Source organism: Ambystoma mexicanum, chromosome 9 (assembly GCF_040938575.1).
Source record: "Ambystoma mexicanum isolate Mex_15411 chromosome 9, UKY_AmexF1_1, whole genome shotgun sequence".
In the NCBI taxonomy this organism is placed as follows: Eukaryota; Metazoa; Chordata; class Amphibia; order Caudata; family Ambystomatidae; genus Ambystoma; species Ambystoma mexicanum.
In genome coordinates this window covers 921,061,985-921,086,489 of record NC_090931.1, presented here as the reverse complement: position 1 = coordinate 921,086,489, position 24,505 = coordinate 921,061,985, and the positions used below count along the sequence as shown (strand labels likewise).

At 45.1% G+C, this 24,505-nt stretch overlaps 1 protein-coding gene across 1 annotated transcript in view; it reads right to left on the bottom strand.

Annotated features, from left to right (window-relative positions):
* CCDC141 (coiled-coil domain containing 141) overlaps positions 1-24,505 on the bottom strand; it is a 676,030-nt gene that overhangs the window by 108,086 nt on the left and 543,439 nt on the right. The window contains exon 18 of the mRNA XM_069616100.1: positions 2,077-2,217. Coding sequence (XP_069472201.1) covers positions 2,077-2,217 — 141 coding nt within the window. The remainder of the gene's footprint in view (positions 1-2,076; positions 2,218-24,505) is intronic.

Here is a 24,505-nt window from a genome sequence, read left to right as displayed (position 1 = left end):
ATGTCAGTACGAAAGGGCATGCAAAAGATTTTGTTGCCTATATTCAGAAAGGGAACTGCATACCTTCCTACATCCAGAAAATTGCAGGCAATTGCCTGATATGCGACTATCTGAAATTGAAATGTAACTCTGTTTAAACAGGGGAAATGGAGGGATTTGGAGCCAAGTAACGGGAGCAGGACGGGCTTGTCGTTTATATGGGGAGAATAAGGTGGAATCAGTACAGCATCTCCTGTGTGACTGTGCATCGCTCACTGCTTGGAGGGCTGGTGCCCTATGTTCGGTGGGAGTCAGGGGATCTTCCCCCGCACTTGGCATGGGATGGACGTATGTATGGGAATAACCAGGCATATATTGTTTTTTTCACTCTGGTATGGAGAAAAATTACTTGTGTTTCAAAAATTTTAAATTGAGGCTGGTGGCCCAAGCAGCCACAATGTTCTTATTGGATGATGCATTATCTTTTCTCTTCTGTTTTATTATGTTTAATGGATTTTAGAAGGATGGAAACACTGTATTTTAAATTAATGTTACTAACAGGAATCTGATTGCGAAAAGTTTTTTTGTTAAAGTTGTAACACAATAAGAAAAAGTACAACCATAAATTGTAATCCACCTTCAAATACTGCTACTATCTTCTGCAGCAATATTAAACCACAACAACTATATAGTGTACTAGCTGGGGTACACAGCGTTGCCCGTGTCCTGATTGAGTGGTGTCTCATGTGCCCTGGAGGATGTTGATCTTGTCCTCATGTCAGCAAGTCTTCCTTCCGTTTGCTCTGGCATGGCATCTCATTTGCCCTGGAGAATGTTGCTCTTGTCCTCTGGTCGGCAAGTCATGCTGCTGTTTATGTTTCAGAAGCTCTTGATATTGATTTTCGCTTTGCATCAGATGGAGCTTTTCCAAGTGATGTTCATTTTGTGTGCGCCATGTTTCAGTCACTCACTGGCTTCAGCACATTTGAGAAAATGTCCAAGAAAGATTGATTGATTGGGTTTCTCTTCTCGTGAATTAACTTAAGTAAACTGTAACCTTGCCATTTCCCATATTTGGAGTGGCGTGCTAAAAAACATTTTACATCTTTTGTTTTCACTCCCTTTAAAAATATTTTAATAAACACTTCCAAACTGTGTACAGTAGTAATACATTTTAATGACATAACCAACGTATCGAACATTTTGCTTCAGACACTTTTCCAGATTTTGCCTCCTTCTAGTACCTATTGTTGTGAATCGGGGTGAGCATCAGTAAATGAGAGTGTCTATTGAGTAATTATTTTTGCATCCAAACATAGACTACGATCTTGCCCCAGACAAAAGAGTCATCTATGGAAAATTTGGTAGATGTGGGTTCAACGGTGTAGCTTTGTATAGCCGGACAAACATACACACATACGTACATTCAGCTTTATATATAAAGATAGTTCATCCCTTCTGACTACCTTGACCCATGGAGGCCTGTAACTGAGAGTGTATTGGTCCTTACATGGATATTTCGGCATAACATTGCCCTACAGTGTATTTAGAAACAGAACCTGTGCAGATTTATACAATATGTAACTTGTGGTGTGTGACCAAAGCTCTCTGGCCTGCAAGATGCACCATTAAGAATGATGGTTGGCCCTCTAATCTTAATCACACTCTTGTCCTACGTAGAGACCATGTGTATGTTGTCCATAGAAACTGAGGCATCTCAATTGCCCTCATTATGGATTTTACTTTATAGTATCTGTTGGCACTACATTTAGTAACTACGTCTCTGACATACATTATTTCGTGTTCGCTAAATTGGGTCCTTGAATGTGAATGACAAATCATTGAAACCTGGCATAGCAGCCCAATTTGGCTCTTTTTCTTTACAGTGGTCGATTTATTTAAGCAATGTACACTGTTGCCCTGATTTGCAGACTCCTTGTAGAGGTCATACAAAATAAGGAGCACAGCAGTCAACCCAAAGAACCGGTGAAAGCAATGAATGGGCAGCAGATAATGATGGCTCTGGCACCACTAAAGCCGGTTCATCACAGCATTCTTTTATTATTTTGAATCTATATAGATTTCGTAAGGTTTTACCTGGATTTTTTCAATATACAGTTCCACTTGCTGGATATGGTTTTTTAGAACTTTCGAATTCCTGGCCTTTTCCGTTTTCTTGCTGTAGTTAAATTTCAAATTATTAAACTTCTTTTTGAGATCCTTAAATGATTCTTTGAGCTAAAACAAGATCAGAGAAATACATTTAAAACATGCTACATAGTAAGAAAGTACAGTAAGCGTTGGACTGTGCATGCTGACCTGTTTAGCATACCAGAACTAACATGCTCGGTACACAGACACATTTTTATTACATACAACACGTAAGCAAAGTTATCCACACATATTTAGCTTATCTTGATTCATTTTCTAAACAGTTAGGGTTGATGGTATTCACTAAAGGAACTGTTATGCAAAGAAGATGCATTGCTATGTTGTGTATATTTCTATGCATCATTGTCATAATAAGTATAATAAGTTCAATGGGCAGAGTATCCAGCAAAACTGTGTAAGTGACTGTAATAACAAGCAGTTTCTGGAATACAATGAAAACATATTTTACCTCTTGTAAGAGGACAATGCAATTATTACGTATTTTCAGAATAACTGTGCTTTCTAGTCTCTTTAATAATGATAAAAAAGTGACAGTGTTACAGTGCCAAAGGCTTTTGTTCACTGGGTGAATGTCACCAGTATCTCCTTAGATTCCCAGGAGCCCTAGGATCCATGTGCTGGACTATGTAAGACTCACTCAGTCAAATATAGCACCTTGAATTATTACCTGGCCCCCCGCCCCCCACTCCTCATGCCTTCCATAAATAAGTCCAGGGCAATCGTCTAGGTCGGGAGGATAGCTCAGGGGCGATGTGTTTGTCTTGGAATCAAGACAACGCAGAGCAGTACAGGTTTGAACCCAAGTCCCATGCATAGAGACTGGTCTTCGGTATTAAGCGCGTAAAAAAAAGATCCATAAATGTTTAATTAATTGGTGTGTGCTGAATGTGATGAGGAAGAGTAGGACTTGAAGCAATGGAAATGGCCATATGTAAGTAGGGAACTACTACTGCTTCCTCATCCAATTCATAAAACCTTTGAAGGAATACCAAAACAATGTGCCCATCAATCCACAAATACCCATGTAGCTGCACTGCCTATGTTAGATAGAGGAATGCTTTTTCTGGTGGCCATGAAGCTGCTACCTCAATAACTGCAAGGAACTGCCATCTACCAAGGGTGTAGAAGCACTGCCTTTTTTGATTTTTATTGATGAATAAAATGATGCGTGTAATTCCATCTCGGAAGGGGACATCTGCTGATCAGATTCCGCTTTCATTGGCTCCATGCTACAAGCATATTGTGTACTCGTGCCCTGCTGCATCACTATCTTGATCTGCAGAACCTGCTCTACCAGAGGCACAGAGCAGGTTCAGAGGTCACAGGGTGCCCATTTGAGCTGCTGCAGTGACAGCCAAGCCTCTTCAGCGTAGGGGCTGCATTTAAAACATGCCCCCTACACCAAAACCCAATAATCAGTAGTTTATCCTCTTGGTGGCAGACAAATCTTTAAATATAAGCCATACCTGAGTTATAGTATGAAGGATGGTGTTTTTCATAATTATTACAGCCACAGCGATTTGATAACACATATGTCAGCTTTGTGAGCCCTTGGGACCTTGCCACTGCTGGCAGGAATGTAGTCTTGGGGATTGCCTTTCTTTGTTCCTTTGTCAGGGCAGGTAAAACCCTCTCCAGGGAGGCAGCCACTCACAGGAAGCCGTCCTGGGAGCAGCAGCACAGCCGCCCACTTATTTGATAAATAAATGCTGCGCTCGGCCAGCGAACTCAAAGTTATTAACTTTGACATTTCACACAAGACTATTATTTACGATCAGTGTCCCATTGCCACATATGTCTCCATAGCAAGGACAACTCGGACGCCTTACCATATGCGCATGGACGCTCCGGAGCCACATGTTGTTCGCGCATGCGCGCAGGGCGCGGCAACAGTACAGCTCAATGTTAGCCAGGCACCTGGAGGATCCACACATTGTGGCGAACCTCGGAGCACCCATCCTCATACATTTGCTAGGTGAGCACAAACTTTTTTGACTTGAAGGCAGACACCATCAGCCTCCCTCGCCCCCCACACAGAGCACCTTGGTGCAGTCTTTACTTGCCAATTTCGATACTGCAAATGGGTTGATTCCCTTCATAAACACCCCTCTTTATGTCTCTATTTCATTCATATTACTACAGGACATTGATTTAAGACAGGCCCTCCAGCACACTGTCTCTGCCATCCATGCAGCACAGCGAAATACAAGCAGACCAATTCAAGATCTCTGCTATTGCTGTCTTGCGAACTTAAAGAATGACTTGGAGCGGAACCTCTTTACTGCTTCATGGAAAGGTCAGTGTAAGGGCCACAAGGGCCTCCAGCCCGTCGTCACTTGGTTTTTATCTTTTCACCCATAAGGTCTTTTAAACTTTACATTGTTTACTCAGCAAAGAAAAACCAATGTACCTGTTACTGAGCACTCATTTGTCCATTGTCTGTCTTTAGGGAGACCTGCACTCACAAGGCCCCAGAAGAAGGTTTTGACTCACAATAACCGAAACGTCAGTGATCCACGTGGCAAAATTCTTAGGACCACGTTCAAGGACCACACCAAATTCCCTTCACTTTTCCATAGACGTCGACCAGTCTCTCTTGGTCTTGGACCAGTCCCTTCTGGTCATTCCACAAAGCGCTAGGCACAGACAGACTCACCTCTTTAAAGTCTGACTAAGCCCCACCTGGGCACACTACTAGCGCTAGGCGCCAAAAGACTTTATTCTTCAAGCTTCATTGGCCCATACTGCTTGGACTAAAGAAAGCAGATACTAAATGCAGTATGTTACAAAATAAGAACTATGAGATTGAGATTCATAAGTAATATTGTGTTAATCTCTAGCTTCTTTGAATTAATGAATAAGCACATCAAACAAATATGTTATTTGCCTGTCTTCTATATCTATAACTGACTGCATTTTGCACTGTTCACTATTTTGCACATTGTCACTATATTTATTGGTTATGTTTAAAAAATCATGTTGTTTTTTAACATTTTTTGAGAAAAAAACTAATACAAAGCTACATGAATAGCCAGAATAATAAAAAGGCTTATGTAGACTAATCTCAGAAGGTGGTTGCTTCTTCCTCCAGCGATAAGTATTAGTTACCGCTGTTCAGGTTTTTCATGAAGGTGTAAATCATAACTGCAAGAAGTTATTGCGGACTTTGAATTTGTGAGGATAGGATTACCCCCTGTTTATATGTTTACTTTTCAGCCCACTACATCCTGTCCGATTCAGGGCTGTCCCTCTTGTTACAGGCAGGAATTAAAGAGCATCACCATTCACAACAGGAGTAGCCTCGCATCGGTGTGCTGTTATCTAATATCTAGTGTAGACAGTGGGAGCTCTTTACAGCTGGAGGAATGTTCCGCCATCTTGTTTTCTCTCTGCCTCTATCTTTCTTTCCTGTCCCTGCCACTTCCTTGAGCACAAAGCACTTTCGGTGTGATATCAGAAGGCAAATCCCACTTGCTCTGAGAACAGATACTAGACCCCTAAAGCAGGCTAGCTTTAGTCCAATCCCATGTGGATTTTTGCCTTTAAAGAATGGGTCTCCCACTCCTTCTTTGATTCACTCTTGCACAAAAACCTGACCTGAGAAAGAATTAATTGGACCTCTGTTGGGAGATTTGATCTTTCAAAAGTCCTCCGCCATTGAGGTGAGTCCAAGTCAGGAAGAATATCTGTTCCCTAACCATCCCCAGGGACCAGTGCGTGTGAACTGCTTTTGGGACAAGACCTGCCAGCTACAATGGTACCCAGGACCTCACTGTGTTGAATGACCACGGTAGTTGTGTACCAGTCTCCCCCGTGTTTGGGATCCTGAGAACAAGGACCAATCTGCTCCTGGAATACTTGGATTAGAATTCACAGCACCCTGAGAGACAAGATAGCCAGGATCCCTGTTTTCATTACATCAAACCGGTTGAAAACTGCTTTTGAAGCGGGTTCACTGCATCTCAAACCACAGGACCCAGCGGTGCTGCCTTACGGACTTAACCAAACTCTTTAAATCAGTCTGCTTACATCTCAAACAAGCTTGATGCTGCAAACATGCCTCACGGGTCCAATACCTGCTTAAATCAACTGCTTAACGGCAGACCCCAACTCGAACCGTTGGAGCGTCACTCGCCAACTCGAATCAGCTGTTACACAAACAACTCAAATTGACACTTGATCGAACTGTACACCGAAGCATGAGGATCACTGCTTCGAACAGTCACCGACCGTTGAACCACTGGAACATCACTTGTTGACCTTTCTCAGTGGTTTCAACCCCAACTCAAACTGGCTGTACCCCGAACTGATCCTGGTGGAAGCTCCGACCTGCATCGCTTGAATGTTGCCTTTAGAAACCGCCCTGAGCTCCAGATTCACGCCAGCTCGACACCACCTTGCCGCATGGATCAACACAATTCGCAGCACCCGAATGTGGTATTAAAAACTTGCAGAACTGCTCAAAGCTTAATTCGATGCTGTCAAACTGCCAAGAAATGCAAAAAGGTACTATTGACTGCTAACTGTCCCTTTGGCCCATTTTTGGGCCTTAGAGGCTAGTTCGGCAACATTTATCCCTTTAGCACCTAAGAACATATCCTTTTAAAGAACATTGTAGCCTTTTACTTCCCTCCTAACCCATATTATTTAATCAGAGTGCTGCATCTTGGTATCTTTGCTGATTCTCTGTTCTTTCATAAGGATTGGGTTTTTGTAGTGTTTTTATTTAATTATTCTTGCATATGGTGTGTTTAATCAAAGTATATATATGTATAGAACCTTGATTGGGCATTCCTTTATTTTGGACTGTTATACTTTGATATTTGGGTTGCTACTGAATGACATTCAAACACCTCTTCAGAGTATAGCTTTCCTTCAGCCCAGGTTACCTCAAAGGGCGAAGGGGATACGTCTCTTAACTGAGCCTGTTTTACAGTTATGATTGTGTTAGCCCTTGGTTTGTGAGGGCTGCGCCGGTGCTTCAGCCTCTACTCATCCTTGGACTACTCCGGGGCAGAAGTCAATTTGTCACAATAACAACTCTCCTTGCTCCAAATGAAGAGCTCTTCAAGGGGAAATGCTTTCATCATAACTGAGGTCTCACCCTCTTACTCAATGTGGCCAGTGAAATCTGAAACCCTGGCTGGCAGGCTAAGAAGCCACAGAAAGGAACTGAAACACCCTCTCTTGGGACTGCACAAAGAAGACTGCAACTGTTTAGGAGATGCAGGCTCCTCATCCTCTTCGAAGAGGAAGATGGATATAAACCTTCAGAACAATCACCTGCTTAATGTAATAAACTAATGCAACTTTGGGCAGAAAAAAGGACCGGTCCTGACACCCTAGTACTGGTAATATGTTGGTACTCAACAAAACATATTTAAAAGAAAATAACAAACACTTGCAGGAAAATTACAGACTGGCAGTTTGTTACACATTTGATGTGTGAGACACCACATAAACGTCGCACAAACGTACACCATACTCTCATCCCTGAATTCATCTTTTATTCTACGCACATTCTTGCAGAGCTGTCGAGAGGAGAAAGTCTTAAATGACTTACTGGTAACTGCCGTTATTCCTAATACTACTGTTCATTGACAAATTCCTTATGTCATGCGGTGAATCCAACTCGCGGGACAGGATTCCCAAAAAGTTACAATTACTCCTGCTTCCGTTGGCCCCTGCCTCCTCACATCAGTAAGCAGCATCAGAGGCGTAGCCAGGATTGTCTAACAGGTGGGTCCGGAAGCTAATGTAGATGGGCCCACTGCAGTGACATTAACATCTGTAAATGCACACACAGCGCTGCTGGGTGGGCATTTACAGATTGTGGGTGGGACTTGACCGCTCAGGCCCTACCCTGCCTGCGCCTCTAAGCTCATCTGCATCACATGCTGTTTGTACCCAAGCTCCATTTAGCCAAAGCTAAATTATGTCAAGGAGGGAGGGATCATAAGGACTGTGATGAGGAAGAACAATCGTAGGAGTAATGGCATTCACTAGGAAGTCATTTAGGCATTATCCCCCCACATCGCCCTTCCACATCCTGTGCTTACTTCATGAAGAGTAGCAAAGACACGCTTCGGCTAAAGAAATAGACAGTCAACATGAGAACTGCTGCGTGAGTTCCCTGGAATTCCAGCCAAAAGGCTCAACCACAGATATAAACACTTACTTTGATACACGTGGCAAAACCTCAACACCAGAAACATTCTACAGGGTATCCATTACATGCAAATGATAATGAAAGAGGCTCCATATTCGTGACAAGAAAGCCCAAAGATTACAAATTGTTCAATCTCCCGGAGCAGTCTCTCTCTCTCCAGTTTATTGGCCCTTCTACTAATCAGCCTCCAGGGTTACTTTCTCTCTCTCACGATAGTCTCCTGTGTGTCTCTCTCTCTCTGCTCAGTTTCATGGGTTTCTCTCTCCCAAGCCTCCTGCGTCTGTCTCTCACCTGTCTCATAGGTTGTTGTACCCAGCCTGCGGGCCTTCCTCTTCCCAACCCCCTGGAGCGTACTGTCCCCAGCCACCTGGGTCTCTCGCTCTCTAGCCTCCTGCGTCTGTCTCTCTTTCCAGTGTTCAGGGTTTATTTTACCCCATCATCTTATGCCTCTCCCCCCAAAAAACAAACAAAAAACAAAAAATATCTCTCTCTCTCTCTCTCTCTCCATCTCTCCCTCTCTCTCCCTCTCTCTCCCTCTCTCCCTATCTCCCTCTCTCCCTCTCTCCCTACCTCCTTGTTCCTCTACTCAGCTTCCTCGGTCTCTCTCTCCCCCAAGCTTCCTGGGTCCCTCTGTTCCCAGACCCCAAGCTTCTTTCTCTCAACAGCCACCCGTGTTTATCTCCTAAACCCTCTGCGTCTCTCCCAAGCCTCCCATCTCCTCCTTACCCCAGCCCCCTGGGACCTTCTCTCCCCAACCTCCTTGGTCTCTCATCCTGCCTCCTGTCTCCAGATCCATCTCCTTATGAACCCTTTGCCAATTATCTAAAATGAGCTCCTTCTCAAGACTCAAGCCTTCTACCACAGCTTCTTCTTGTATGGTCCTGTCCTTGCCTTCTAGCCTTGGTCTGCTCTAGGGGAAATCAGGTATGTCTCTCTACACAGCTGCTGATGGGCCCCATCCTTGGGGCGGCTTACAGTTTTGATGTGGGAATTGTGGTTGAGGGACAACTGCTTCCTGCTTCAAACTCGAGCCTGACATGATCTTAAACGAGAATTCTGTGCAGAACAGGAAAAAACAGGAAATGAGGTGGAAAGTGGCCTGTGCCAGCAGGATTTTCTATGATTTGATGTATGCTTGTGGTGCTTGATTTCATGAATGCATTCACATCGTACCTGTTTCACTATGCTGCTTACCCGCAACCTGATCACATTTTGTCTGTAGGAACCCTCGATTTGGCGCTTAGAACTGGCTGCAACAGCAGCAATTAGTGCCTTCACAAGAAAAAATAATAACAATTTCATATACTTAATTCCACACTACTAAGCTGTACATGCACATAGTGGAATGTGCCTGCTATAAGATAAATATTTCCTGAATATTCCATTATTCATATTAAAGCTCATGAATGAGAGAATAATATCTGGTGGATTTGTATAGATCTACCATGACACAGTCAGCCTTCAGCGATCTGACAATAACTGTTACTTTACCCTGATCAGGAAATAACTTTCTGAGAAAAAATAATACTGCGCAGTTCATGTTAAAATGGAGTCACCTGTGTGGCCATTTTGTGGTGAATACATTTCAATATAGGTTAGAGCTAGCCCACAGTATGCCAGAAACAGTTAAATAGCAGTCCAGCGACTGTGCCATGTGTAGCAAGTGCCAGTGGCAGGAGTAGGGGAAAGGGGAGATGACTTCCTCCCCGGGTTCCCCTTCATTACTCAGTGCATCCCCCGCCCACCACTCGGTTGGGCAGGCATGAGCCAAACTACAAAAATTCACATTTTCAAGTACGTACAAATATTGCTGTAAGCGTTGGACATGTACTTTGCCCAGAATCCTGTGCAACAGGCCCAGCACTGAACAGCACAGGGTGAATGCATCCAATTACTCTCTGGTGGTGTGTTATGCTTAGGCAGCGCCTCGGTGTAATACAGGCCTTGGCCCGGTCATAGTACACAGGGTGCTTGGATGGCCTAGTACAAAGGGTGTTTGGAAACACTGCCAGATTCCCTCTTGGTTCCCACCTCAGTGACCTTCCGACAAGCTCCCCGGACCTCCAGGGCACCCCAGGTGTTGATTCTACTGGCGTTGACTGATTGAATTATTGCTAATGCAAAGAAGAGACGTAGACAGGGGGAGAGATGACACTACGAGCACGTGGAAAGATCAGAAAAAAAGAACAAAAGAGGTTTGTGTGGGCATGGGTGTTGTGAATGCAGTGTATGTGAGTGTGTGTGCGCATGTGTGTGTGTGTTGATATGCAAGTGTGAATCGGTGTGTGCATTTTTGTGAGTGAGTCTGTGTGTGTTTGTGCAAGGCAGAAGGAGTGTGTGCGCATGTGTGTGTGTGTTCATATGCAAGTGTGAATCAGTGTATGCATTTTTGTGAGTGAGTCTCTGTGTGTGTTTGTGCAAGGCAGAAGGAGTGTGTGCGCATGTGTGTGTGTGTTCATATGCAAGTGTGAATCAGTGTGTGCATTTTTGTGAGTGAGTCTCTGTGTGTGTGTTTGTGCAAGGCAGAAGGAGTGTGTGCGCATGTGTGTGTGTGTTCATATGCAAGTGTGAATCAGTGTGTGCATTTTTGTGAGTGAGTCTCTGTGTGTGTTTGTGCAAGGCAGAAGGAGTGTGTGCGCATGTGTGTGTGTGTTCATATGCAAGTGTGAATCAGTGTGTGCATTTTTGTGAGTGAGTCTCTGTGTGTGTTTGTGCAAGGCAGAAGGAGTGTGTGCGCATGTGTGTGTGTGTTCATATGCAAGTGTGAATCAGTGTGTGCATTTTTGTGAGTGAGTCTCTGTGTGTGTTTGTGCAAGGCAGAAGGAGTGTGTGCGCATGTGTGTGTGTGTTCATATGCGTGTGTGAATCAGTGTGTGCATTTTTGTGAGTGAGTCTCTGTGTGTGTTTGTGCAAGGCAGAAGGAGTGTGTGAGCATGTGTGAGTGACGGAATTTGTTTGGATGTGTGTATGGTTGGAGTGGGGCACATGCACACCTGAATGGTCGGTGATGAAAGGAGTGGAACCATCGATGTTCTTTACGCACAGTGGCTGATATGCGAACATAGTGTGTTGCACCATTGTCCAAGTGTTTTACAGTCGCAATACTGGTGTATATTTCTCAGGCAGTATGAACAAACATCTTTTGTAGTTTATCGTCTGTTATCCTGCTGATGGATTTGCAAATTCAATGGCTTTATACCCACGTTTTCTTAAATATTGTGCTGTGTTTTGCATCATTAATGCACATGTTTGTTTTTTTTTTACAATGCTGGGGTTGGCCCTCCACCCCGAATTGCCAAACATTAATTTGGGCACCTGAGGTTCACACTTAATTTGGGTGAAATATTAACACACCTCCAATTAAAAATATCAAGAGCCAGCACTGACCTTTTATCTTTTATAATGAAAGAGCCCCCTCTTCTTGCCTCACCCCCCCTTTCTCCCCCTCCCCCCCCCACCACCCGCAGGATACCGCGCCCCTCTGGCACGAAATTCTGCCACTGCCAGGTGCATTTCCACAGGGAGGCTGCGCCTGTTTCCAAATGTCTCTAAGCATTTCGACTGTGAGGGTGGTGAAAATCGATCGAATGCATTCGCAATGTACTTCAATGAGGAGCACCTCTGGCCACCTATCCTCTCCATCCCCAAGCTAGCTAAGTGGTGACGTATGAACCCAAGCCCTGGGCAAGGTAGATGGGTCCCTGGGGCATCCAGTGCAGCTTTTATTAGCACTCCCACATTCTGCGCCGGGAGGCACACACCACAAAGGGCTCATTGGGTGCAAGCGGAAGTGCAGACCGCTCACACCCCAATGAGGGCGAGCCAAGAGTGGGCTGTTCCTCAGAGCAGACTCTAGACTTAAAGCACACTATACCCGCCTGCTCACTGCTGATGAGCCCACGCATATGGCAACATACACCACGCTACCCTGAGCCACCACGGGGAACAGATGATCTTGCGCATTACAGGATCAAGGTGCCATCAGTGGCTGTGGAATCGTTTCCTTCGATATTGCCCAGTAATGAGCAATGATAATAAGGGTAGAGCTGGTGCCCAACCAGCCATGGGGCGTATAGGGGCTTGTCTATGTGAGAACATGTTTAACATAACGGGGTACAATGGTTAAATTACAGCACACCAGTGCTTAATTTGTGGAGGTGTTTGCCAGCCCTGGCACTTATTTCTGAGTCCCGGCACTTATTGTCTCAGACTGAGATTTATTATCAAGCTATGATAGCCAGAGCATCCATCAACCCCAATGAGCAGGTGTGGGCTGTAGTTTAACCCCAAATGTGTCAATAATGTGGGGGAGCAGCTGTGGGTGGTGGCAGCAATGGTGGGGAACTGCCTGCCCGCAGTGTCACACGCCTGCTAGAAAATATCTGGGCCCTGGCACTTATTTTCTCACAAAATAAGCACCCGCAACGCACTGTGAAATATTGGGTGAAAAGCTATGCAGTGTACAATTGATTCTGTAGAGTAACACATCGAAAATGCCATAGATGCTAGCTCACCAACATTACACAGGAGCATTTTCCAAAATATATGCCTGCATTGTCATAGTAAAACACACTTTACATTGCCTCTGATCACAAAACATGCCATTAATCTGCCAGTGTAAGAATACATGTTCATGCTCGAGGAGCAAATATAGTTATATAGTATGTTGCCAAGATTTTCCCAAAATGTGTTAGTACACAATGTGCACATAAACAATGTTATAATCAAAGAACAGCTTATTTTCTGACCTACGCCTAAGAGTTCAATATAGAACAATGACTGCATCATTATTAGTCTAAAACAGGCTTTATTTAATTATTATTGAATTGGTCCTTTTTTCTTTTTTGGAGACTACAATTTGGGCTCGTCAGTACATGCAATACACATCTCTTATGCTGTGTGCACATGTTCAAGAGCCAGTTGGTGCCCCAGTCTCACAAATAAAACAACATGTATACGCATATTAGAAAAACAATTAGAAAAATTGACCTCAGTAGCAAACATAATTAAATACAATTTTCACTATTTAACACACACATATGACAAACAATCATTATTCATTACCCAAAAACTTGAGGTAGCGACAGCATGCTGGCTGGGTTACAGCAGGCCCAGGTTCATGAATGGGGGATGCAAAACACAGTTGCTTGCTGCGGCCGAGGGAGAGCTAAGGTTCCAATAGCGCTTCCCTCTGGATCCTCCATAAAGGGAGAGAGTGCACCGCCCAGTCAGCCATGATGGACGAGCCACCACTTACAGGTTGTGCGGAGAGGGCGCCCTCTAACAGCACCTCCATCTTGCAGACTACTGGATATGCCTACATGACAGCAAAGGATTGGGGTTGGAAGCCAGTGGCTGAAATGTTCGAGGGAGAAAAGACACAAAATTATTTTTCGGAATACATCCCCTGAACATTGCAGCCAATGGCTTCCAACCCCACCCATACCCCCCTACCCCAACCCCCCTACTTACCTTGCGATGGCAAACTTCGCTGTGTGCAACCGACTCGCTGTGTCCCTGCAACGCCTGTTCCCTTTCACTTCCGTGATCGTGAACCGGCTCTGCAGGGTCCTTGCCTTATTTTCTTTTTTTTACTTTGTTCGGGATCGGCTGCGGGGGAGTCCCACCCCAACCCCCCAATTCACTGTATAGTGAACAAGGGTGCGGGGGACACCCCTGCAGCCCCAGCAGCCCTTGCCACTGAATGGGCGATTTGGTCGAACTTTTCGGCCATTCAGGCTTTCTTATTCAGGCTTTTTGGATGATACTGACAGCAAACATTTCTGAAACAGTACTCACTGGATGCCAGCACCAGCATTGTATCTATGAGATGAATGGCTTGCATGAGCTGTTTTCTGAGACCATCCCTTTACACGCATAAAGTATCCACTGTGACACAGTATGCAGCAACATGGTGAATGACCAGGGCCGGTGCTCAACAAGTGCAGCATGCGGCGCTGCACTTGGCCTTGCGCTCAAGCGGCCCGCGCAGAGGCTGACCCTCTTTCTAAATGGGAAAGAGGGTTAGCCTCTGAGAATCTCCAGTGCTGTAGTCAGTGGCGGATCCAGCCATCAAGCAGCCGCACGACCCTTCTCGGCCAGGCCTGGCTTCTTTCACAATGTAAACGCACATCAAAAGAGGGCGGGACTTTTGTTCTCATGTTTTCCCCTTCCATGCACTTTCCCCCTTTTCCTTGCGTGTTCTCAATGTCACTGGGCCTAGTAAGATTGCTGTTTGAGTTCTTCCTTGTTCCACTCCCTTTGCCTGGTCACGCTTTGAAACACTTGTCTACGAGGGCGATATAAATAAAATATAATTTTATTTAATTTCATCTGTGTTTACATTGTGAAAGAAGCCAGGGCAGGCTGAGAAGGGTCCCAATCCCAGTCGCTGCAGTTTCAAAGCTCAGGCTGATTGCCTTTCTTATGCAAGGCCACGCGCAGTGTCCTGAACTGGGCTGCCAGTGACTATTTACTGACCTGCAACATGCCCCTTTCTGTTATCCAGCCCAGCCTTTATTTGACACTGATGGGCTCATTGCCTTACCAAGAAGGTGTTCACTTAAAGCAAAGCTCCCCTTTTAAAGGTTTGCCAGGATATCTGACATCTAAAAAAAAGGTTGCTTTATACGAATAGGCAAAAGCTCTTAACGTCTTGCACTACAGCCTGCTGGAAGTTAGTGACAAAAGTAACCTTTATACAAGTAGTAGCGTAAAAAAAAGAAAATGTTTTCAGGCGTGTTATATTTTGCATTGTGAGCATCCTAGTTTTCCATTCAGGATGTGGAAAATAAAGCAACAACAATATGCTTTTTCTTTAACATGTGTCTCTAAGGATGAACTTATTGTAAAGTGGATATAATATAAGATATATGTATTTTATAAGTAAACTATCTGAGCTCTGAGTGTGAGAATGCCATGAAGTTTCTGTTTTTTCGATTTGGATTCTGGGACTTTATTTTATTCTCTCCTGTTTGAAATTTAGGAAAACTTAAAGCCCCTTAATTCCAGGGAAAATCAGACTGGGTGACATTCTCATGCATAGCCATGGGAAACTTGAGAGCTCTGCTCTACAAGACATTATTGTTGGCCTTGAAATCCAAACTTTAAATATTTGTGCCAAGTGGAGCTTGGAAGGTATATGTTCAAGTGGTTAAACATGGGTTAAAATCCCAGTTTCACTTTTTGACCACAGTGTGTGATCTTGGGCACATATTGTAATTCCTTGTTTTATAGAGGACTGGCCTCAGCAGAGCCATCATTTAGTTTGTTCTCATTTTACTGCTAGTCACCAAAGTGGCATGAGCCATCCCGAGTACTGCCCAACAGAGAATGAGTGAAATGTTTTGCTATGCCTTGTTATGCTATGCTATGTCATTGACCATTGTATAGCACATAGTCTACCATTAAAAAAGCAAGTCTTTATGTGTGTGTGTCTGGGTAAAGGGGCAGGTAGAGGACAAGAAAGTACCTTTATACTCAATCTGCCATAAAGCAAAATGTTCTCATCTGTATCACAGGTGCACAGCAAACAGACACAAAATGTGGAGCCACATAATCTATAGTATATAACCAACACCGGCACCTAACACTGGTCTGCATTCCAACATAGGTCACACTGCACTGAACGCCCAGGCAACGATGAACTTACTATGCCACCCAGCAGAGTCCAGGGCTGTAAATTAGGACATATAAACGTTATGCTATTTCAATTGACCTTTTTCTATAGCGCACCTCTGCCACTGCTGTGGCCTTGCATCCAGTCAGCGTGTCCACGGAGAATTGCATTCGAGTGTCTGGGTGTGCAGCGAGAAATGTGTGTGGGGGAAGTGTGCCCTATATTAGTGGTAACATGTAATCCAGGATAGGCGTCCCCAACCACGTGGACCCAGGGGAGTAACAGAACAATAAACAAAAGAGAAAGGGGGGGTCACGTGAATCAATCCATTGAGCGAAATCAACAGGATAAATTGCTCACTGCGTGAGAGCTAAATGTGGAGATAGGCCAGGTCAAGGAAAGTAAAAAATCATTCAATCTTTAATAGACACATATTCAATTACATTACACATGGTGCTGAAATCACAATAAAAACAGCATAAAACACACAATCAATAATGAACATCTCGAATTAAGGTGCATGTTGGTCTAATGAGCGTCCTAAAGTGTAAAGTGGGCACACTGTGCATAAAATCATTCGGAAACATATTGCATCAGAGGACAGCTTCAATCTCAAATGAATGCCCAATCTATATTCAAAATCAAAATTACATAGCCAAATTAAGGCAGAAAAAAGAAAAGGAAAAATGGAAAAATAGAAACAAGATGAAAAGGAAATAAACAAAAAATTATATATATGTATATAGAGGGCACCATCCCACGCAGGTCAAGACAATCAATGTTTCCTGCGAGGTAAATAGGTTGTCCCCAATCAAAAAACTATTTTATTATAAGCAGACAAGTAAGAATTGCATCAGTATAAACTAAAACGGATGCAATACTTGTCTCCAATCTGACCACAATAGTCAACGACCAGTACCTGGTACAGCTACCAACAATCTCATGGGCTGTACTGGTATCTAACACAGGTAGTTTCGACGACTAGTTAACAGTGTCTAAGCCGTCTGTCTCTTAACCTAGCAGGAGAGAGAAGGCTTGACAGTCGTCTTCCTCAGGACAGGACAGATTAGATAATCAACTGTGCAAAATACATGTAATTTCTCCACACATACTTTTTCAAAAGACACTTGTTAACAGACAATGAAAAATGTCTTGATGTTATTCCATTTGCCCCTTCTTCATACGGTTCTTCTGTCGCCCCTGTTTTTTGCCACTGGGATGGTGATGAATGCCGAGATTGATTTAGGCTTTCCTCTCCCCATGTGCCTGGTTGGATTAACTTAATTGTATATTCACGGCACAGATGCAGGGGCGACATGTCCCTTGACATTATCCTTCCAATCAATTTGGGATTCACTACCTCTGACTTCTTTCGAGAGTAGATTGTGGGAATATTTCCTGATCATTACTATTGGGAATAATAGTTTTCTAAACTGCCTGTGTGGAGTTATGTATGGGGTTGCTAGATCAGGTCAAGGTATGTTTTTAACTATGCAGTTTTAACTTTTATTGACGTATTGTCTCACACTACTCTTTTTCTCTTCTTTCTTATGTTCTTCCCCTATTTGATGTAATCTGAACTTTGAGTAGCACGAAAATGGAGCGTATTGACCATCGTCACGAATTAAGGAATAACCGTATGAAGAAGGGGCAAATGGAATAACATCAAGACATTTTTCATTGTCTGTTAACAAGTGCCTTTTGAAAAATCATGTGTGGAGAAATTACATGTATTTTGCACAATTGATTACCTAATCTGTCCTGTCCTGAGGAAGACGACTGTCAAGCCTTCTCTCTCCTGCTAGGTTAAGAGACAGACGGCTTAGACACTGTTAACTAGTCGTCGAAACTACCTGTGTTAGATACCAGTACAGCCCATGAGATTGTTGGTAGCTGTACCAGGTACTGGTCGTTGACTATTGTGGTCAGATTGGAGACAAGTATTGCATCCGTTTTAGTTTATACTGATGCAATTCTTACTTGTCTGCTTATAATAAAATAGTTTTTTGATTGGGGACAACCTATTTACCTCGCAGGAAACATTGATTGTCTTGACCTGCGTGGGATGGTGCCCTCTATATACATATATATAATTTTTTGTTTATTTCCTTTTCATCTTGTTTCTATTTTTCCATTTTTCCTTTTCTTTTTTCTGCCTTAATTTGGCTATGTAATTTTGATTTTGAATATAGATTGGGCATTCATTTGAGATTGAAGCTGTCCTCTGATGCAATATGTTTCCGAATGATTTTATGCACAGTGTGCCCACTTTACACTTTAGGACGCTCATTAGACCAACATGCACCTTAATTCGAGATGTTCATTATTGATTGTGTGTTTTATGCTGTTTTTATTGTGATTTCAGCACCATGTGTAATGTAATTGAATATGTGTCTATTAAAGATTGAATGATTTTTTACTTTCCTTGACCTGGCCTATCTCCACATTTAGCTCTCACGCAGTGAGCAATTTATCCTGTTGATTCACTCAATGGATTGATTCACGTGACCCCCCTTTCTCTTTTGTTTATTGCTATATTAGTGGTAATGCACGAGGACCAGAGACGTGCTCCTGATGGGGTTCTGTATTCTAGTCACTGGATTTAAGGGGTGTTGTCGACACAGCGCAGTGGGCAAAGGGATTAAGCGCCCGATATCCGCTTAGTATACCGTGCTGAGAGGATCTTACACAAGGGGTGCCTGGCGGAAGAGCTTGTGGCAGAACTGTGTCCTCGGTGGCAACAGTGGATTTTGTGTGAGAGCGTCAGTGAGGGTTGTGTGTAAGTGAGCGGCAGGAAGTCAGTGCCTGTGATATTATGACATGCATGGATTGTTCATGCTTCATGCCTACTGTATGTGTTCACCTTCCTCGCAGCAGGCTGCAAATTGCCTGCAATAGGGAAACCACGGCTTGACTAGTGATGTCTTTAAATGGCCAGAGGGTACTAGCCAGGTGGCATAACAGAAAGGGCAAATAAAAAAAAAACATTGCATAACACAGCATATATATATGCAGTTCTAGGACTATGCATTACTTGTTTCCATACATTGGGAATGCGAGAATGAGAGGTACAAAGTAGTGCATAATCATTCATGGAGTGGGTGGTCTAGTTTCATTATCACACATCACTGTAAGTGTGTGATATGGGTTGAATCACACACTGAGATGAGCAGGTGTATCATACAGTGTGGTTTTACGCATAAATTGATTGAAAAAGGTAACATGGATTGCATAACTGAACGTACCACTGCAACTGGCGATGTACATATTCAAGCTTTGATAAGTGACTGGGCACCCAAATAGGTATTACAATACAGCGTTGTGACCCAAACCGCCATGCCAGATTGGGTCTTATCGGGCCAGGGCCCAAATTGAAGGCTTTAGCGAAGCGAGGGCTTTTAACAAGGGTCCCCGGGCCGATAAGACTTGATCTGATGAGTCGTATCTGGTCTCAAGGCTATGGAGGTGTCGACACAAAGAAATGGAGGAGGCGTCCGAATAACGGGGCAGCATCCTCTCCTCCCTCCCCCCTGGGTAAGGGGGAGATGTGCAGGTAAGCCCAGGATGTTCGAGGGGCAGCAAGCCCGCCAAACAGGCAAAAATGCCAGTGAAAGGGGACAAAGGAAAGGGGCGGCCCAGTAGGTTTATAAACTGCCTGCTTCTGGCTTCCAGGGACATCGCAGCAGAAGGACGCCGCTCGTGGAAGGAGGACCAGTTTCATTTTGTTTTCCTCCCACCCACCCTGCTTATAGGATGGAGGAATTGTAAGGCGTGGCCGGTGCTGTCGCAGAACGGTGAGGCAGTGTTTTTACGATGAATGGCAAGATACAGACTACTAACGAGCCGTGGGAAAGTGGGGTTTTCTCTCTTCTGGAGGTATCAATGAGGGCTCAGCTTCTCTCGACAAAACGGCACTCCCCCAGCCCAGGAACACATGCAAGGGCAGGCAGGGCTCAGACAAGAATGGTTGGGGGAGCTTTGGCCCACAGTGGACTTGGTTGGGAAAGGGGGAAGCAAGGTTTGGACACAGAGCAGTCGTCTGGTCGCCGCTCCTTCAGAGCTATTTTCACAAAATTTGGTCGGCAGTGTTTTGAATTTGGTAGTTGTGAAAATAAATCTGCAGCATTTTATGCCAACAAAGAAAGAATGTCTCATTCTGCACCTTTTTTCTTAGTGGGATGCCAAAGGGGGCAAATGGAATGAGCAAGCGTGTTGGTACACATATTGACAAATGCCCAGGTTATTAGCACCCTGAAATTCCAATCCAGAAACCCAGGGTTTTAAAATAAAAGTATTTTCATTCATTGAGCGGGACAGCGCACGCGTCCCGTTCAATGAATGAAAATACTGTCTAAAGATGGCTGCCAGGGATATGGAAGGCGTGGCTCCATAAGGAGGACCCCCGCCGCCGATGAAAACAGGTAAGTGGGGCGTAGGGGTGGCGGGAACCATAAAAGAAAGAGAAGGGCAGGTGGGGGTAAGATGGTGCTGCAGGGTGGGGGAAGATGCAGGCTCCAGGTTCCATGGAATGCGGACTGAGATTGGCAGTTTCAGCCCGCGATGGAAATAACCTGTTTGGCTTCTCCCCCGCCCCAGGTGCTAATTAGTTCTAAACTCTAGTAAGAAGAATCAGAGATGTCAGTGGTGTAGATGTTGTGACCTGCAAATTGAAGGTGAGAAGTGTGGCTGTTTAAGAGTCATGTGTCTTCAGTAAAGGTGAGATAGGGAATTTGGCCGTGACAAATGTAGGGGAGGAGGCTAATTGCTGCAGGGTGAGTTACAAACAAATACTCCTTAACATAATACACAAATGAGACAATGCAGTGAGCGCAATGATCACTGGGAATCTGAATTTACCAAGGATGACAGCAGCAGTATCTGGGGAAGCCACAATGGTGGGAAAGGTGTGGAGGGAGGCCACGTAGCATGGAGAGAGCCACAGGCGGTTGAAGCAGCTGATGTGGTAGAGAATGGTGTTGACAATGGGGCAAAGGGTGGTAGAAAAACTTCCTGCCTTGGTCACACAAGCCTACACTTTTAGACACCCAGTGTTTGATGAGGCTAGTTGCAGCGGCCAAGAAATCATTATTTTAGGGTACTGTTCGTTGGGGAGACAAGAGGACTTCGCAGGACTCAAGTGGTCAGCATGACGCACATGATGTGGAGAAGTGAACAGGTAGGTGCTCTGTGTGCTTCGGTGGGAACGGGAATGCGCATGCGTTTCTAAGTAACACTGGATCGGGCGGACCGTTGGGAATGGAGGCAATATTGTGTCGTGTATTTGACTCAGGTGGCAGGCAGGTGGCATCTGGAGAGAACACGCCTTGGTCTAGTTATACATGACAGCTAGTCGGGGTGTGAGTGATGCAATGTAACCAGGAAATATATCAGAAGGATGGCGATGAATACCAGGCGCAAGAATAATGCAGGGAGCCAGGGAAATAGAGAATGGGTGCCAATGAGCTTGTTTTACTGAAACCTTAAACTAGCACTGTAGGAAGCAGCAGATCCATCTAAACCTTTGCAATGATGGATGAGCCAAGGATGAAGGCACTCATTTCGCTTCTCGTAATACATATGTGTGTGTATATATATATATTATATATTTATATATACTCCCATGCTTAAAGGTCCCACGCATATATTCCCGATCCTGTTTCAGGGTGTGCAGACACGCATTTTACAGTCTACAACTGGATCCATGCGTTGAGCTAGATTTCCAGCATGTGAAATCAGATCACCTTGTCTCAGGAAAGAGGTCTCGTGTGTCAGATGTCTGCAGCTGTCACCCTTCCCCCTCCCCCAGCCCCTCCTCGAAATCCTGACAGTGGCCCTTGGATGCAAAGGTCTTGGGGACCTCGGGTCTCCACCCCCCGCGTGGGTCTCTCACATTCGCGTTGGGAAATGTGTGTGAAAAATCAAGGCCCTCCGGACGCTCAGAAAGTTACTTTTCCCGGCGGGAGGCTGCCACTTTTTCATTTGTGGATTTGTCACAGGGCAGGCTGAGAAGTTCCCAACACTCAGCTGTTTCTATCTTTAGGCAGCCTGTCACACATTGCGAATGATGTGGGGCTTTGGACGCCAGCTGCCGAGTCCCACCCCCTGAGCAGCAGAGAAAATAGAAAGGCAAACGGGTTTCCGTATGTCACAGAACTTGTGTACATAAAAAAACAGGACCAGACTGCGCACTATGTCACACAGCCTTGTTATGTCGTGTGACAGTGAAGCTATGTGCTCTCCTGTGAACAAATTACACTTTGAAGCCGTGCTAACCCAGGGCTCGGTTCAGGAACATTGTAGCCCACCATGTCAATCAAGAGCGATAACCATATTGGAGGAACCGACCAATCGCTACGTCTCTTTCCCCAAGGCATTACGGACTGTTTAATGGGTAACATGTCAGGAACCTTTTTATAAAAAGGGGACGGAATTCCGTGTGAGTCTGGTGAATAATACAACCTGTTTTTTTTTTTAAACAAAAAAGAAAACACAGCATCTTGCAGATGTGATCCATGTATTAGGCTCACTCATAACTCTCCGCTCTCTAGACTACATGGGTTTCTTCATCATTAATACAACTCTTTAGAGAACATTTCGCCAATCTCTGATCACTCTGCTCACTCTGTTTCACCCCTTTGGAGCTACCCTGCTCCCAGGCTTCCCCCATGCACCACAGCTCTTGTGCTACCCCTGCATCCTCACCAGTAACCGCGTGGGGGGTGCATCTCCTGTGTGCAGCGCTCCATTGCTTCCCAGCTACTTCACACTTTATGAACCCCGTGCATAAATACAACAGTAGCTGGGAAGCAATGGAGCGCTGCACACAGGAGATGCACCCCCCACGCGGTTACTGGTGAGGATGCAGGGGTAGCACAAGTTTCTTTAGAGGGAAGAACAGTTTGATTACATAGTACAGTGATATGATGATATGGCATTTATAACGCGCCTATACACAAGTGTTTCAAGGCACGACAAGGCAAGGGAGGGGGAACAGAGGGAAGACAGAGACAACGCTCTTACTAGGCCAGGTGACATTGAGCTCGTGCAAGGGGAGGGGAGAAGGGGAAAAGTGCGGGGGGTGGAGTGGGCAGTGCACTGCATTGGATAGACAATGAATAAAAAAGATAATAAATAAAAGTGCCCAGCTGCTGGCAAGTGCAAGGGTAAGTGCAGACATCAGGTGCTGGTGGGGGCTGTAGGGATACAGAAACAGACCCCGAGTGCAAGGGTTGCCAGGGGGGCAGTGCAGGTGTCAATTGGTGGAGAGGGGACCTGGACCCGAGATCAGAGAGTAGCCAGGTAACCAGTACAGTTTCAGTTTCAACCAGGAGTTGAGCAGGAGAGAAGAGGAGAGAAAGCAGAAGCAAAGAGGAAGGTCTTGAGGAGCTTCCGGAACCAGAAATGGTTCCCCTCAAGTTTCAGAGAGGCAGGGAGGCTGTTCCAGAGGGAGGCCCCAGCAGAAGAAGGAGATCTACCACCAACTCGCTGCTTGGATAAGCGACTGACCCTGAGGGAATTGGAGGCGGATGAGTGAAGAGCTCGAGAAGGAAGATATTTAGGAAGAGAGAGTTGAAGGCATTGAGGCCCCATGCCCCAGAAGGCCTTGTGGACAATGCAGATGGTTTTGAACTTAATCCTCGCAGCCACTGGGAGCCAGTGCAGAGACTGCAGTCCTGCATAGATACGATCCCTGGGCTTGAGGCCAAGGTCAAGTCTCGGAGTCCTGTTTTGGATGAGTTGCAGAGGATGGAGAGTAGATACATGCAGATTTAGAAAGAGGCTGTTGCAATAGTCCAGCCTAGAGAGTCGCGAGACGAAGATGATGGTCGGGAGGACTCACCACTCCCTGATCCCTGCTTGTGCATTGTGTTTTCCGTTGCAAATAAACCTAGGTCCACCGCCTTTTCTTTTTTCTTGCCTTTCCCTGATGCTATCTCTATGCTTGCAAGCCACGTTGTGTCCACGTGCTGTTAAAGGCTTATCATGCCCTCAGGTAATAGTTTTGCCCACAGTTGAGAGGACCCTCTCCTAGTCTGAGGCAGTTTATGGACCTCCACCGCCTCGCTTTGCCCTCATTAGTGATGGCCACCGCGAGATCGGCAGCAATGCAGGAGTGGTCTCACCACCCGGGGATCTCAAGCTACCCGCCCCTCTTGGGGGGACAGCCATGCTCTGCAGAACCATCTCTGATCGCAGTGACACCGAGAGCACTCCGGGCTCTGGTGCCGGGCTTCAGATATTGGCATCACTCCTCTCTCTCTTGTGGCTGCAGGCCCCACCAATTGGTCCCCGTGTGGATGAGGCCACTCCCGTCACCACAGTGTCTCTCCATGGATTTTCATTCTCTGCCGCTATTGGCCCAGTGCTGCTAAGGCTAGTACTCCGCCTTCCAGGTCTGATCTGGGAAATCATCCCCTCCACTCCCATCTATATATATATTTCCTCCGTGCTGCAGAGCTCCATTAGCTTGCGGCCATCTTGAGCGACCGCCAAGCCACGCCCCCTCTTAATACATTTTTAATACCATGTAGAGGAAACATGCTATGTTGATTAATAATTGTATTGCC